The sequence below is a fragment of the Coregonus lavaretus genome, assembly GCF_964263955.1.
Source record: "Coregonus lavaretus genome assembly, chromosome: 38".
NCBI lineage: Eukaryota > Metazoa > Chordata > Actinopteri > Salmoniformes > Salmonidae > Coregonus > Coregonus lavaretus.
This window is the reverse complement of record NC_140025.1, coordinates 28,034,393-28,050,308: the sequence shown is the minus strand read 5'-3', so window position 1 is coordinate 28,050,308 and position 15,916 is coordinate 28,034,393. Positions and strand designations below refer to the sequence as shown.

At 43.1% G+C, this 15,916-nt stretch overlaps 1 protein-coding gene across 1 annotated transcript; it reads right to left on the bottom strand.

Annotated features, from left to right (window-relative positions):
• Positions 1-468: 468 nt before the first annotated feature.
• On the bottom strand, positions 469-14,622 carry LOC311112116 (butyrophilin subfamily 1 member A1-like). The gene is made up of 12 exons (XM_084155095.1): positions 14,388-14,622; positions 13,875-14,222; positions 13,005-13,169; positions 12,755-12,889; positions 11,947-12,026; positions 11,215-11,254; positions 9,585-9,614; positions 9,458-9,478; positions 2,027-2,083; positions 1,819-1,857; positions 1,597-1,623; positions 469-1,128 (listed from the first exon to the last, which is right to left on the bottom strand). The coding sequence occupies exons 1-12, from the start codon at positions 14,431-14,433 to the stop codon at positions 563-565; spliced, it is 1,554 nt and encodes a 517-aa protein (XP_084011221.1). The 5' UTR covers positions 14,434-14,622; the 3' UTR covers positions 469-562.
• Between the last annotated feature and the right edge of the window lie 1,294 nt (positions 14,623-15,916).

Sequence of the window (15,916 nt, the reverse complement as noted above, 5' to 3'; positions counted from 1 at the left end):
GAGATGCAGTCTCCTATGGAAGCCTTTTCATATTGTGTGTCATCATGGTCCACACTGTACGGTGCATTAAAAGACCACTGAGTAGAGGTAGTGTACTGGAATACAAAATAGCCTGATATGACAGCTGACCTGTTTGAGTCCATGATTGTCAATATTTTATAGCCTTTTACCCTCAATGTGAATTAAGTTAGTTCTGGTTTCCATAAACTGATTACATTTATTTAATATCAGGATATATTATGTCAACATTGAATACAGAATTCAGAATGTTTTGGATATTTATTACAGAAGATCTCACTACAGGTAGAGAACTATAAATCATTTTCAAAAAATGTGTGCTTCAAATGATTTTTTTTTAAAAGATTGAAAGAAAAACATTCAATATTCATGCCATTTTGAAACTGAATAACATTTCAAGTTCAACCTACATTTCAAGTATAAAATGTATGTCTTTGTATGTTCTGAGAGTGTCTAAGAGTGTTATAATAGGCTTTTATATCAACTCTGTGCGTCTAAAACAAAATCCATTATTGTGGCATGTCTTAACCTTTCTCATCTAGAGTCATTTAACTGTCAAGGGATAGGTGTCACGTAACCCAGGGCTGAATACAGCGAAGAATCCTTTAGATGACACAACGTTAAAGAAACTGTACAGAAGTACCTTTGAATTAGCATCATAAAAGGAAAGCATCTGTCTGTCACAATCTAAGAACACTCCCAGTGTTGTAAGAATTTTTTCTCCAGATTCTGGTAGGTCTAATAATATGAAAGGGCTTTCATTTCCAGATACTGGCATTTGAGGGTCAGCATGGACATAATAACCTTTTCCTTTTTCATATGTAAAAACCCAGAAACCATTCTCAGGGGTTAAGGGGACAACAGCCCTTGACTGAGTGGCTTCGTATGTGGCTACACCAACATACCATGACTGTTTATCTTTCTTCAAAATATTATCATCCCTCACCTTCACTTCCCAGTATAACTGTCCACAGTTGAATTTGTCCTCACTAATGACATAAGGAGCTGTGGACACATCAGCTACTTTTGATTTCTTACAACAGATCTTCTTCCTATCTAGAGACACAAGCAGATCCGGGTCAGAAGGTTTTGGCTCCAGAGTGATGTCCACTAAGAGAAAATAAGAGGATTTAATTGTTGTCCTTAAATTCTATGTATTGCTCATGTTATGCTACATTGAGCTTACCAAACATTAGGAACACCTTTCTAATATTGAGTTACACACCCCCAGAAACGTTGCCGTTCTTGACACAAACCGGTGCACCTACTACCATACCCCGTTCAAAGGCACATAAATATTGTGTCTTGCCCATTCACCCTCTGAATGGCACACATACACAATCCATGTATCAATTGTCTAAAGGCTTAAAAATACTTATTTAACTGTCTCCTCCCTTTCATCCACCCAGATTGAAGTGTATTTAACAAGTGACATCAATAAGGGATCATAGCTTTCACCTGGATTCACCTGGTCAGTCTATGTCATGGAAAGAGCAGGCGTTCTCAATGTTTTGTATACTCAGTGCATATATAACTGTTGTGTAGTGATATTGTGTTTGATACGTGTTTGTGTCCTACCTTTCAATCTTTTCACTTCACCCCATGCTGCAAATGAATGGTTTGAGATTTTATTGACAGATTAAAAAATGAATTGGCATGCACAATCTTGTTTTCCTGCGAGTGTTGTTCAATATACAAATAAGCAATTCTGAATGATTGTGCATATGAGGTGAAAAAGTGCATTTTCTAAAGATAATAATATGAATAAATAATATAATAATAGATAGAATCTCATTTTACCTTTTGGGACTGATTCCATATCAGTTTGTGTAGCACTTTCTAGCCAGAGTGAAACATATGATTGATTTTATTGGGATGTACAAAGTTGTTTTTCCTAGGAGTGTTCAGTTAATGCTCATAAACAATTATGAATGATTGTGCATGCATGTTGAATTAGTACATTTTCAAAAGACTAGAGAAATAAAATTGTTTGTAAAAATACATTTACCTTTTAGGACACATTCTGTCTGTGTAGCTTTTTCTGTGTCAGTTTGCATGACACCTTCTGCCAAGAGTGAAACATATTAATTTTTTGTTAGAACTTTTTTATTTTACATTTAAAAAATATATATATTTCCCTTTATTACTTTCCAACCCCAACAACCCTTTCCCTAATTGGAGTAAACTAGTGAACAACAATGCTTAGGCCTCTACTTCCAGCTGATACATACTATATACATTTTATGGACACAGTCAATTTTACAATGATTCTATTTTGTTTGTTTTTACTCCTGAACTTCCTCTACCCTCAACCTCTCCGATCATTTTCATGATGTCCATCCGGTTTGCTTCTATATGCCATATCTTTCTAACTGTGCTCTTTTACAAAAGCTCTCAACCTATGACCTATATACTTATTATGGACACAGTATGCTTTACATTAGTTATCTTGTTGTTATTAGTTGTTGTTAGTTGTTATTAGTCCCATCCTTCAGCTCCATTCAACACCTCCCATCTATCTCTTAACTCTTCAATTTGCCATATATTTTTCAACTGTACTGTGATGTTTCACAAAAGTTCAGAACCCTTCTATTCTCATTGTTTCTACAGATTGTAAATTGAATTTTTTTTTCTTTCTAAAAGTATTATTATATTATTGATCGATTGACTATGACTTTTCAGATCAACCAGTAGTGCTATTGCAGGGTTAGCCCCAGGTAAATATTGCAATCCTTCAGCCATTCCTGGACCTGTGACCAAAAACAAGCTAAAAATGGACAGTAACAAAACAAATGATCTAATGATTCTGTCTCTTCGCAGCAAAATCTGCAGAGCTGGGAAGATTGTATCCCCCATATAAATAACATTCTATTGGTAGCAAGAATTTTGTAAAATCATTTAAATTGAAATATTATACGTTTTGAATCCGGCATCGTTTTGCATATCAGTTCATAAACACTATGCCATGGAATCGGTACGTCAAAAATCTCTTCTCAACTATTTGTCACGGTTTCGGCCGAGGCTGCCTCTCTTCCTTGCTCGGCCAGGCTTCGGCGTTCGTCGTCTCCGGAATACTAGCTGCCACCGTTGTATGTTTCTATGTTCGTTTGCTTTTGTCTGATTGTTGTACACCTGTTATCGTTTAGTGTAATTAGTGTCCTATAAGTTCTCGTTGTGTTTGTCTAGTGTTTGTGTGTGATTGTTTTACTGTCGTGCCGGTAGGCTGGATTTCTACTGTTTGCTCGGTTGAGCTATATTCTCCATTGTTTGGAGTGTTTTTGTCGCACCTGTTAGTGCGGCCGTTATTTTCGCCTACGTGCGGAGTCTCGCCTCAGGGCGTTTGTTTTGTGATTGTTTTCGTGTGCATCAACTAAAGTCTGTTGGACTAACGTTCTGCGTCCTGCGCCTGATTCCACCACCCCACCCACCTACATCTACCTTGACAGAATCACACACCATTCTCGATGGAATCAGCAGGAGCCGCAGCAGCACAGGCGACGTTGGAGGACAGGGTCCGCGAACAGAATGACCAGATCCTGCGGATGGGGTCCGCACTGCAGGAGGTGATCACCACCATCCGAGGCTGGGAGATTCGAGGGACTCCTCCACCGCCATCCTCCCTGCCCGCACCATCGGCCACTCAGCCCATTCCCGCTCCGGAACCCAGAGGAGTTCGACTCTCGCTCCCGAGGGCCTACGATGGGACCGCGGCCGGGTGTCAGGGATTCCTTCTCCAGGTGGAGCTTTACCTGGCCACCGTGCACCCGGCGCCCTCGGGACACGAGAGCGTGTCCGCCCTGATCTCCTGCCTTTCCGGGAAGGCGTTGGAATGGGCCAACGCAGAGTGGAGGAGAATCGACGCTAACACCATCACCTACGACGAGTTCTCCCGCCGCTCCAGGGCGGTGTTTGACCATCCCCCGGAGGGGAAAGCGGCGGGGGAGCGTCTGGTCTGCCTCAGGCAGGGGAAGAGGAGTGCCCAGGAGTTCGCCTTGGAGTTCCGTACCCTAGCGGCGGATGCAGGGTGGAATGAGCGGGCTCTCATCGATCACTACCGATGTAGTCTACGCGAGGACGTCCGTAGGGAGCTGGCCTGTAGGGACACCAGCCTCTCGTTCGACCAGTTGGTCGACATGTCCATCAGGCTGGATACCCTGCTAGCTACCCGCGGACGTTCCGAGGGGGGTCCGTCCATTTCACCCTCCAGCGCCTCCGAGCCGTGCCCCATGGAGCTCGGAGGCGCTGGCGCTAGAGAGAGGAGGGGTCGGCTTATGAAGGGGTCCATCTCCTGCACCAACTGTGGTCGGGGAGGACACACCGCGGCTAGGTGCTGGGGATGGCCTCCTCGGGGAGAGGACGACAGGTCCCGCACTGGGGAGTCCTTCCAGGTGAGTAGGCGCCCCAATCACCCAGAGCTCTCTGTTGCACATTTCTGTATATCTGTGCGTTTTCCACAGGTAGCACCTCATTCCCAGCATAAGGCACTGGTAGATTCAGGCGTGGCTGGGAATTTTGTTGATAAGAAGTTTTGTTTAGCCTTAGGGATTCCCCTTCTCCCTGTTGACGTTCCCTTCCCCGTTCATGCCCTAGATAGCCGTCCGTTGGGTGCGGGCTTGATCAGGGAGGTCACTGCGCCACTTAGGATGTGTGCGCAGGGGGGTCATCAGGAGATGATCCAGCTATTTCTGATCGACTCGCCTGCGTATCCGGTGGTGCTGGGCATGCCCTGGTTGAGTTCCCATAACCCATCTATTTCGTGGCAGGAGAGGGCTCTGATGGAGTGGTCTGCCCAGTGTGTGGGTCGATGTTTAGGCGTTTCCGTAGGGGCTACCTCGGTGGAGAGTCCAAACCAGGTGCCCGCATTGCACGTTCCCCCTGAGTATGGGGATTTGGCTATTGTGTTCAGTAAGTCGAGGGCGACGCAGTTGCCTCCCCATAGGCAGGGAGATTTTGCGATAGACCTCCAGGCAGGAGCTGCGCTCCCACGGAGCCATGTGTATCCTCTGTCTCAGGAGGAGAAGAGAGCTATGGAGACGTACATAGACGAATCTCTGAGACAAGGATACATACGGCTCTCCACTTCCCCTGCGTCCTCGAGTTTCTTTTTTGTGAAGAAAAAGGATGGAGGATTACGCCCGTGCATTGATTACCGTGGTCTCAATCAGATCACGGTGAAGTACAGTTATCCACTCCCGCTGATTGCGACCATGACGGAGTCATTGCACGGGGCGCGTTTCTTCACTAAATTAGATCTCAGGAGCGCGTAAAACTTAGTGCGCATTAGGGGGGGCGATGAATGGAAGACAGCCTTTAGTACCACCTCGGGCCATTACGAGTATCTTGTCATGCCATACGGGTTGATGAACGCTCCTTCAGTTTTCCAATCATTCGTGGATGAGATCTTCAGGGACATGCAGGGGCAGGGGGTGGTCGTGTACATCGATGACATTCTCGTGTACTCGCCTACCCGAGTCGAGCATGTGGCCCTGGTGCGCCGAGTGTTGCGGAGACTGTTGGAGCACGACCTGTATGTCAAGGCAGAGAAGTGTCTGTTCTTCCAGGAGTCGGTCTCCTTTTTGGGTTATCAGTTGTCTGCGTCAGGGGTGAAGATGGAGGTAGACCGGGTGTCAGCCGTGCGTAATTGGCAAACGCCAACTACTGTGAAGGAGGTGCAGCAGTTTTTGGGGTTTGCGAATTATTACCGGAGGTTTATTCTGGGTTTTGGACAGGTGGCAGCTCCCATAACGTCTCTTTTGAAGGGGGGTCCGGTGCGTCTGCAGTGGTCAGCCGAGGCGGACAGGGCGTTTGGGAGGCTGAAGGACCTGTTTACCTCGGCTCCGGTGCTGGCGCATCCGGATCCCTCTTTGCCATTTCAGGTAGAGGTGGACGCGTCAGAGGCTGGTATAGGAGCCGTGCTGTCGCAACGGTCCGGCGCGCCACCTAAACTCCGCCCCTGTGCTTTTTATTCCAAGAAGCTCAGTCCGGCGGAGCGAAACTATGACGTGGGGGACAGGGAGCTGTTAGCCATGGTACAGGCCCTAAAGGTGTGGAGGCACTGGCTTGAGGGGGCTCAACACCCTTTCCTCATTTTGACGGACCACCGTAACCTGGAGTACATCCGGGCAGCGAGGAGGCTGAACCCTCGCCAGGCGAGGTGGAATATGTTTTTGACCCGGTTCACATTTAAGATCACGTACATCCCTGGGTCACAGAACGGTAAGGCAGACGCGCTGTCTCGGCGGTATGACACGGAGGAGAGGTCCGTGGAGCCCACTCCCATACTGCCGGAGTCGTGTCTGGTGGCACCGATAGTGTGGGAGGTCGATGCCGAACTCGAGCGGGCGTTACGCACCGACCCTAGTCCACCTCAATGCCCGGAGGGTCGGAAGTACGTTCCGCTCGAGGTTCGGGATCGATTGATCTATTGGGCTCACACGTCACCCTCCTCTGGACACCCTGGTATCGGCCGGACAGTGCACTGTCTTAGTACCAAGTACTGGTGGCCCACGTTGGCGAGGGATGTGAGGGTTTATGTTTCCTCCTGCTCGGTGTGCGCCCAGTGTAAGGCGCCTAGACATCTGCCTAGGGGTAAGTTACTACCCCTGCCCGTTCCACAACGACCATGGTCTCACCTCTCGGTGGATTTCCTCACTGACCTTCCTCCTTCACAGGGGAATACCACTATACTGGTCGTTGTGGACCGGTTTTCTAAGGCCTGTCGTTTGCTCCCTATGCCGGGCCTTCCTACTGCCCTGCAAACCGCCTAAGCACTATTCACCCATGTGTTCCGGCACTACGGGGTACCCGAGGATATTGTGTCTGATCGAGGTCCCCAATTTACCTCCAGAGTCTGGAGAGCTTTTATGGAGCGGTTGGGGGTCTCGGTGAGCCTCACCTCGGGTTACCACCCGGAGAGTAATGGGCAGGTGGAACGCGTGAACCAGGATGTGGGTAGGTTTCTTAGAACATACTGCCAGGACCGGCCGGAGGAGTGGGCAAGGTAAGTTCCCTGGGCCGAGATGGCCCAGAATTCCCTACGCCATTCCTCCACTAACCTAACCCCTTTTCAATGTGTGTTAGGTTACCAGCCGGTTCTGGCACCTTGGCAGCAGAGCCAGATCGAGGCTCCTGCGGTGGATGAGTGGGCGCGGCGCTCGGAGGAGACATGGAATGCTGCACACGTCCACCTGCAGCGGGCCCTCCGACGTCATAAGGCGAGCGCCGATCTCCACCGCAGTGAGGGACCGGTGTACGCACCTGGTGATCGAGTCTGGCTCTCTACCAGAAACCTGCCCCTCCGCCTGCCCTGTCGGAAACTGGGTCGGCGGTTTGTAGGGCCATTTAAAGTCCTGAGAAGGTTGAACGAGGTGTGTTACAAATTACAACTACCTGTTGAGTATAAGAGTATTAACCCCTCGTTCCATGTGTCTCTTCTCAGGCCGGTGGTAGCTGGCCCACTCCAAGAAAGTGAAATCAGGGAGACTCCTCCGCCCCCATTGGACATTGAGGGGGCACCGGCGTACTCCGTGCGGTCCATCTTGGATTCGAGACGTCGGATGGGGGGTCTCCAATATCTAGTGGAGTGCGGCCCGGAGGAACGGTGCTGGGTGCCGAGGAGAGACATTTTGGACCCGTCTCTCCTGACGGAATTCCATCGTGGGCACCCGACGCACCCTGCTCCGCGTCCTCCTGGTCGTCCCCGAGGCCGGAGTCGGCGCACGTCTGGAGCCGCGCGTCAAGGGGGGGGTACTGTCACGGTTTCGGCCGAGGCTGCCTCTCTTCCTTGCTCGGGCAGGCTTCGGCGTTCGTCGTCTCCGGAATACTAGCTCCCACCGTTGTATGTTTCTATGTTCGTTTGCTTTTGTCTGATTGTTGTACACCTGTTATCGTTTAGTGTAATTAGTGTCCTATAAGTTCTCGTTGTGTTTGTCTAGTGTTTGTGTGTGATTGTTTTACTGTCGTGCCGGTAGGCTGGATTTCTACTGTTTGCTCGGTTGAGCTATATTCTCCATTGTTTGTGTCGCACCTGTTAGTGCGGCCGTTATTTTCGCCTACGTGCGGAGTCTCGCCTCAGGGCGTTTGTTTTGTGATTGTTTTCGTGTGCATCAACTAAAGTCTGTTGGACTAACGTTCTGCGTCCTGCGCCTGATTCCACCACCCTACCCACCTACATCTACCTTGACACTATTTTGCAATCTATGTGGGACGGCTGACAATCCTTTCATCCTTAAATGAAACTGGTATACTTTTTTATTCATCAAAAATGTATTTAACCAATTATGTTCTTTAATGCAGGGCTAACAGACAAGTTCCTTACTTTTTCCCCCTTCCACTTTCCTCTTCCATTTTTGCGGTAATGCTGCAATTATTTGGTTGTAATTTTGGGTAGAGCAGATATTTCCATATGTTTTTGTTAGCTGCATGTGCGACATAACTCCACCAGTCCTACCTATGATATAATTTACGAAGATTATACCTTTTTTTTGTATAATAATGTTTTTTTATCAATTAGTATATTTGAGTTTAACCACAATATTTGTTGCATTATTTGTTCTGTCATTTCTGGAGGATTAAATTGAAATTGCAACCAACTTTCTATGGCTTGTTTTAGAAATAGTGATATTTGGGAGATTATTTCCTTTTCAAATAACTTAAAGTGAGAGGTTGTAATCTGAATAAAGGGAAAATGCCATTCTTGAACATGGGGTGAGACAATGTTACTAATTTGCTAGAGAACCAGTGTGGATTTAAGTGTAACTTTTGTATGACTGAAGCTTTTACTGATAGGTCTAATGCTTTAATATTTAATAATTGATGTCCTCCGAATTCATATTCATTATATAAATAGGGCCGTTTAATTTTGTCTGGCTTGCCGTTCCAAATAAAATGGAATATTATTTTCTCATATAATAAAAAAAAACAACTGTTCTCTAGGCTTAGGCAAGACCATAAGCAAATAGGTCAACTGGGATAATACTAAATAATTAATCAGGGTGATTTTTCCACAAATAGACAGATATTTACCTTTCCATGGTAGCAAGATCTTATCTATTTTTGCTCACTTTCTATTAAAATTTATTGGAGTGAGATCATTTATTTAATTTGGGATATGTATTCCGAGTATATCCACATCACCATCAGACCATTTTATTGGTAAACTACATGGTAATGTAAATTTTTAATTTTTTAGTGATCCAATACGTAATATAGTACATTTATCATTATTTGGTTGTAATCCAGAGGTTAGAACATTTATCTAGATCCTCTATGAGGCTGTGGAGGGATTCAAGTTGTGGATTTAAAATAAAACATGAATCATCAGTGTACAATGACACATATGATTATGAATATCATTGATTATATAAAAACATTTAAATAATTGATTATTAAAGGGTTACCTTTGCAAGGTTTAATAGAAATTAGTTTCAACACTATTTACCTTCAAGAAGAGCTGCTTCTTCTATTTAATGAAGTTGGTCAAAGAAACCAAAATTAGACAAAATTACAAGTCAATATGATGTGTAAAAATACAACAAATAGACTTGCGGGAAAAATGTAATTCTTACCTGCTGGCCTTTCATTAGGCTCTGTTTTATCTGAAATGCAATGACACTAATATCAAGATGTGAAAATGTGAAAACATGTACAGTATACTATTAGTGGAATGGTCATCCTGAGTGATCTCAGGAAGCAGCAGGTACTTCTGGATAATGGCAGTTACTCTGCTCTGTACTCATAGCTTGGCTATGATCAGGGAAATTAACGAGGAGCGAGGAGCACCCCGAAGAGCAGAGCCTATATGCGAAGAGCAAACATACAACAAATAAAATGTCACCCAAGTATCTGAGTTCTCATGTCACAAATTTGTATCATGGCTGGAGTTCATTTACACAAATGTGCACATCTCAAATGTGCACACCTTTAAGTCTTGGGAGTACAAAATGTTTCCTCACATGTGTAGACTGATGTAAAGTATTGGGACAGTGACACTTTTTGGGGTGTTTTGGCTCTGACATCATAAAACAAAAGATACAAATAACATACCCCCAAGACATGCATTTTATGGGGGTATGGTATTTGTGCGTCTGTAACTTTCTCACTCATTATTATTGATGATTAATTCAGGATTATCCGTAATCATGGTATTATCCACATGAATGTAGAAGTGTTTAGAAACATATTATATTCTTATTTACAATAAAAGTGACTCCAAAATGACACAAACATTATTTACCATTTATTTCAATTGTGCACAAAATAATCTGAAACACAACCAAAACAAACAGCAAATGCATCCAGCAAATGTGTAAAGTCACAAGCTTGATGTAGTCATTGTATGCTATGAATATGGGACCAAATACTTACATTTTTACTACTTTAATACACAGACAGTATAAGAGAATTTGTCCCAATTCTGTTGGTCCACTAAAAGGGGGGGACTATGTACAAGAAGTGCTGTAACTTCTAAATGGTTTACCCGATGTGGATGAAAATACCCTCAAATCAAAGCTGACAGTCTGCAATTTCAAATTCAAAGTACTGGAGTACAGATTTGATTTGAGATTTTATCGACAGATAAAAAAATGAATTGGCATGTACCATCTTGTTTTCCTGCGAGTGGTGTTCAATATGCTAATAAGCAATGCTGAATGATTGTGCATATGAGGTGAAAAAGTGCATTTTCTAAAGATAATAATATTCATATATAATATAATAATAGATAATTGATAGAATTTCATTTTACCTTTTGGAACTGATTCCATATCAGTTTGCATAGCACTTTCTAGGCAGATTAAAGCTGACAGTCTGCACTTTAAACTCATGGTCTTTGTATCATTTCAAATCCAAAGTGCTGGAGTACAGAGCCAAAACACACAAAAATATGTCACTGTCCCAATACCTTTGGAGCTCACTGTATTTGATAATAGTGTTGGTTAAAGAGGTAGTTCACCCAAATTACAACATTACATATTGTTTCATGTGAACAAGGACAGAGTGAAATCCATGCTTTGATTTTTCCACTTTCACTGCTTACTGACACATTCTCCAAAGAAAACCAATGTAGGTCAATGTACCCAACATTAACATGTTTTCAATTTCATGCCCAAATCATCCAAGTAATCAGTCTGACTTGATTTGAAGTTGGTTTGTGATGACTTGGCCATGGAATTTAATAATATAATCTTGTTAATATACCTGTTTTTTTGTTCCAGAAGAAGAGCCCAATTAGGGTAGAGATTTTTATTATTTTTTATTTAACCTTTATTTAACCAGGAAGGGCTCATTGAGATTTAAAATCTCTTTTTCAAGAGCGTCCTGGCCAAGATAGGCAGCACCAAGTCATTACAAAAAATTACAGACAGACAACATGAAAAACGACAAGTAATCTAGTAAAAACCATTCATGAATTCACAAGAGCATAACAATATCAAAAACAGCAAATTAAAGACATTGACAGGTCAGGGAATCAGCCTCAAAATCCTTCATCAGAGATTTAAAAACACCAATCGGGACAAGTTCTTCCAGTTTAAAATTATTTTGTAAGGTGTTCCAAGACGATGGCGCAGAGTACATAAAAGACCTTTTACCAAATTCAGTTCGGACATTTGGAACAGTTAGCAGGATAAAGTCCAGTGAACGAAGAGAGTACCCACCACATTTCTGAACAATAAAAATGCCCAAATAAAAAGGTAGTAAACCCAAAATGGCTTTGTAAATAAAAGTATACCAGTGACTGAGCCTACGAGTGACTAGAGAAGGCCAGCCAACCCTGGTATACAAAGTACAGTGGTGCGTAAGGGTTTTGCAGTTTAAAATAAATCTCAAAGTACCATGATAAAGAGTGTCAATTGATCTCAAACACTGAGCGGAAGCATTCATATATAAAATATCCCCATAGTCTAGTAAAGGCATAAATGTAGCTGATACTAGCCTCCTTCTGGCTTCAAAAGAGATGACTAAAATATTGATGACCAGTAATGTGATGAAGCCCCCAAGACTCCAATGTCCTGTAGAAGGAAGAAAAACCACTTAAGCTTTAATAGAACATTACTCTGTAGTTGAGAGTAGCAGCCATTTACCATTGATTATCAGTTCATGAATTGCCATGATATTTAGTAAACTATATTTTTTTAACCAATAAGGCACTCAAATCCTGATAAATTGAGTCCTTAGTTAGTGCCTAATTCATAGTAATAATAAGAGGGATTTCTGATGCTGAAAACATGGGATAACATCATATTAACCTGTCACCTCCTACATTTTTGGTGCCCCATATATATTTTTTGCCACTAAATAGAATAATACGTGCCCTGTACACTCTCAAGTCAAACAACAGATGTACCACACATATGACAAATTGAATGTGTGATACTGTACCTTGCTTTTCATTTTAGGCAGGGGTGAAAGTAGATGTCATTTCTTGCCGGAACAGGACCACCAACATCTTTTATGGGCCTAATTGGTAAAGATTTTTCTTTTTTCTTTTTAAATGTATTACATACCGGACCGGCTTATTTTCTCTGATTATAGGTCCCTTGTCTATCGTACCCTTCATCAATTAAAATACAGTATTTAGATATGTCATACCAATGGGTTTTGATTTGTATACTGCTATGGGTATAAGTAAACTTGAACTTGAATTTACATCATGTGTAACTGAGTGAACTGACTGAAATAGTTCAATATTGAGATATTAAATGTTAAAGGTATTGATAACCATTTCTGAAATGCTCACCCTCCATTGGAGCTCTGGGTATTATTCTTCCCTCCCTCTTCTCTTCCTCAGACAGAGAGACTGTACAGGAGAGCCAATCGGAGTCTGAGGGAGAATACAGCAGCCAACCACTGACACTCACTAAGCCCTGAGGATCTGTTGCAGAATGAAATACACATTCATAGATACATGTGCACAAACACAAACATACAGTCGTAGATAGCCTTCTTCAGATGGATTTTGCCTCTGTAGTGATTCTACAAGTAATTACCCGAGATGTCGTGTACTTCTTGTCCATTTCTGATCTCTGTCCCCTCTTTGTTTTTCCACGTGAGTGTAGGTTGTGGTGACCAGCCCTCTGATGAACAGGTAACGTTCACCAGACCTCCTCCTCCTCTTGCTTCAGCTACAGAGAGAACTGGGATACCACCTAATACTAGTGAAAATATAAAGGGTGAGTGTGAGGGCATGTTACAACCATGAAAATATTATACAAGGCATATGTTCTGTGAACCTGTCCCCAGCCACTGGGTCACTACCTAATACTAATGGAAATAGAAAATGGGAGAGGGTGGGGGCAGGCTATGACTATGTAGACAAATATTTGAAGAAATCACATTTTCCCGTGGATTATCATACGGACATCATAAAACAAGAGATACAAGAGTATTTCTGCTACAATATTGTGAGTATTACGCAGGGTTGGGGTCAATTTCATTAAAATTTCAGTCAATTCAGGAAGTACACTGAACTTCCAATTCTCTTCAATTAAAAACATTTGGAATTGGAATTTGGTTTACTTTCTGAATTTACTGGAATTGAAATGGAACTGAACCAAACCCTGGTATTATGGTATTTTTGGGGAAGTTGTAGTTTTGTGGACCTAAAATGTCATCCCATGTTGAAGGGATAGATCACCCAAATTACAAAATTACACATTGGTTTCCTTACCCTGAAATCTGTCTATTGACAAGTTAAGACAGCAATCCATGCTTCGGTTTTGTTTACCTGGCCACTGTCACCAAATGCAAACTATTTAGCAAGTATGGCCTATTAACCAATGCAAGTGAAGGAAACCAATCTGTAATTTTATAATTTGGGTGAACTATCTATTAAGTAAGCACTGTCCCCAGTCCCTTACCATTCACTGTGAGGAGTACAATGGCCTTGTCGTACCACTGTTCACTGCTAACATAGCACACATACTCCCCCCTGTCTTCTAGAGTGACCCTCTCCAGTATCAGGGACACATTCCCTCTCTCCAGCCCCCCAGTTAGAGACATCCTGCCCCTGTACCGGGGGTCCACAGACGTCTCCTGGATCTTGTGATCTTTGTACAACAAGGCAGGTTTGTTGAAATCACCGGACCGGTACCAGCGCACCTCCAATGGCTCCGCATTGAAGAGAGGTGAAAGTTCACAAGGTAAAGAAACGGAGGAGTTCAACCAGGTCAAGATTGGACCATGTGGGACCGACAAGATGAAGACCGCTGGGGGAGAGCGAGAGAGAGAGAGAGAGAGAGAGAGAGAGAGAGAGACTAATACATTTTTTCTTACTCAAAGAAATTGAAGGATAATATTATTTATTTATACATTTGAGACAGTTATGTAGAGAAAATAGGATTTTTTGCAGATAACTAATAGCATATGCTCACCAGGACTTTGGGCTGTGATGTGAACGGTGAGAGCTGCCAGTATCATCACCCTCAGAGACACACCTGTGTTGAGATCAGTGTGATGACATTATCATCATAACAGGGTATGCTGAAGTAAGGAGTGGAGTAAGGAATCATGTCATCTCTATTTGTGGAATTTCTATCTGCAATGTTTAGTATGTTGCACCCTGAAAGCTAAAACTGTTGGTTCAGCCAAACAATCATATTCATCCAGCCATTGTGTAGCAAAGACACCAATTAATCCTGCTTGGATGAATGCTCGAGTAAATGCTGATTAACCCTCCTTAAGAATTATTCTAATACTACAGTAGGAAGTAGAGCCTTTTTTTGTAAAAATAAAAATAAGTCAAGCAATAGAATATCAAAACATGTCTTTGTAAATAAGATTAAACCAAGGGGAGGAGAGGAGGAAAGGGATAGTGAAGTACAGAGATACATGCTTCAGAGAAAGGTAGTAGTGGTGAAATTCATTTCTACCTGAATGCATCCTTCTTCTTCAATTTCAAGTTGTTGTAACATACATTTCCAGGTGTTGCAACATCAAACCTCTGCGGCTTTGGAGTTCTCTGATACTCCTATAGATTCATGACCAGCTGACATATCACACTGTATTTTAATTCTACTTTGTAGGAGATAATGAAGATAGAACAGTTTATCCACTCCCATCTGTCCACTCCCTCTCTTTATTGTATTGTCTTAACATAAAGTCATGTGACAGGGCTATGACTTTGAATTGATCATAGAAACACTATGTTGTTTTTAAAAACAAAAAGTAACACCTACTTCTTAGGTTGTTCTTCAAGTGTACTTATATGAGGAATAGTGAACTACACTCTTAGAAAAAAAGGTGCCATCTAGAACCTACAAGGGTTCTTCCGCTGTGCCCATAGGAGAACACTTTGAATAACCTGTTTTGCTCCCAAGTAGAACCCTTTTGGTTCCAGGTAGAACCCTTTACACAGATGGTTTTACATGGAACCCAAAATAGTTCTACCTGGAACGTAAAAGGGGTCTACCTGGAACCAGAAAGGATTCTCCTATGGGGACAGCTGAAGAATCCTTTTGGAACCCTTTTTTCTAAGAGTGTACCTGAGGAATTCCACATGGAAGAGCTCACTCATTGATACCCAATCACAAATGTAACCCAAGCACCTGTACAGTCTATCAACTTGCGGAGCGCTCACCTACCAGAGAGCAAGGGGGACCTAGAAACCGCTCAAATCTCCAAGAGTACATAGGGATAGGGACTAGCCTAGGGGTTGATTTGGAATTGGGCAAATTGTGACGGCCCTGAATTTGTATGAACCGTCTCAGTGCTTCTCCTGCCGACGTTGCGCTTCCCATTTAATTCCCTATTACATAGCCAGCATCAGCTGAGCAAAAGAGGGTTGCGACAACATCGACCGATGAGCGCCTAGGGTTAAGCGACTTTGATCAATGGAAAGTGCGAACAAGCTGTATCTTTGTTTTTTGGCGGATTTGGCACAACTGCACTGTGACTAGGGTCG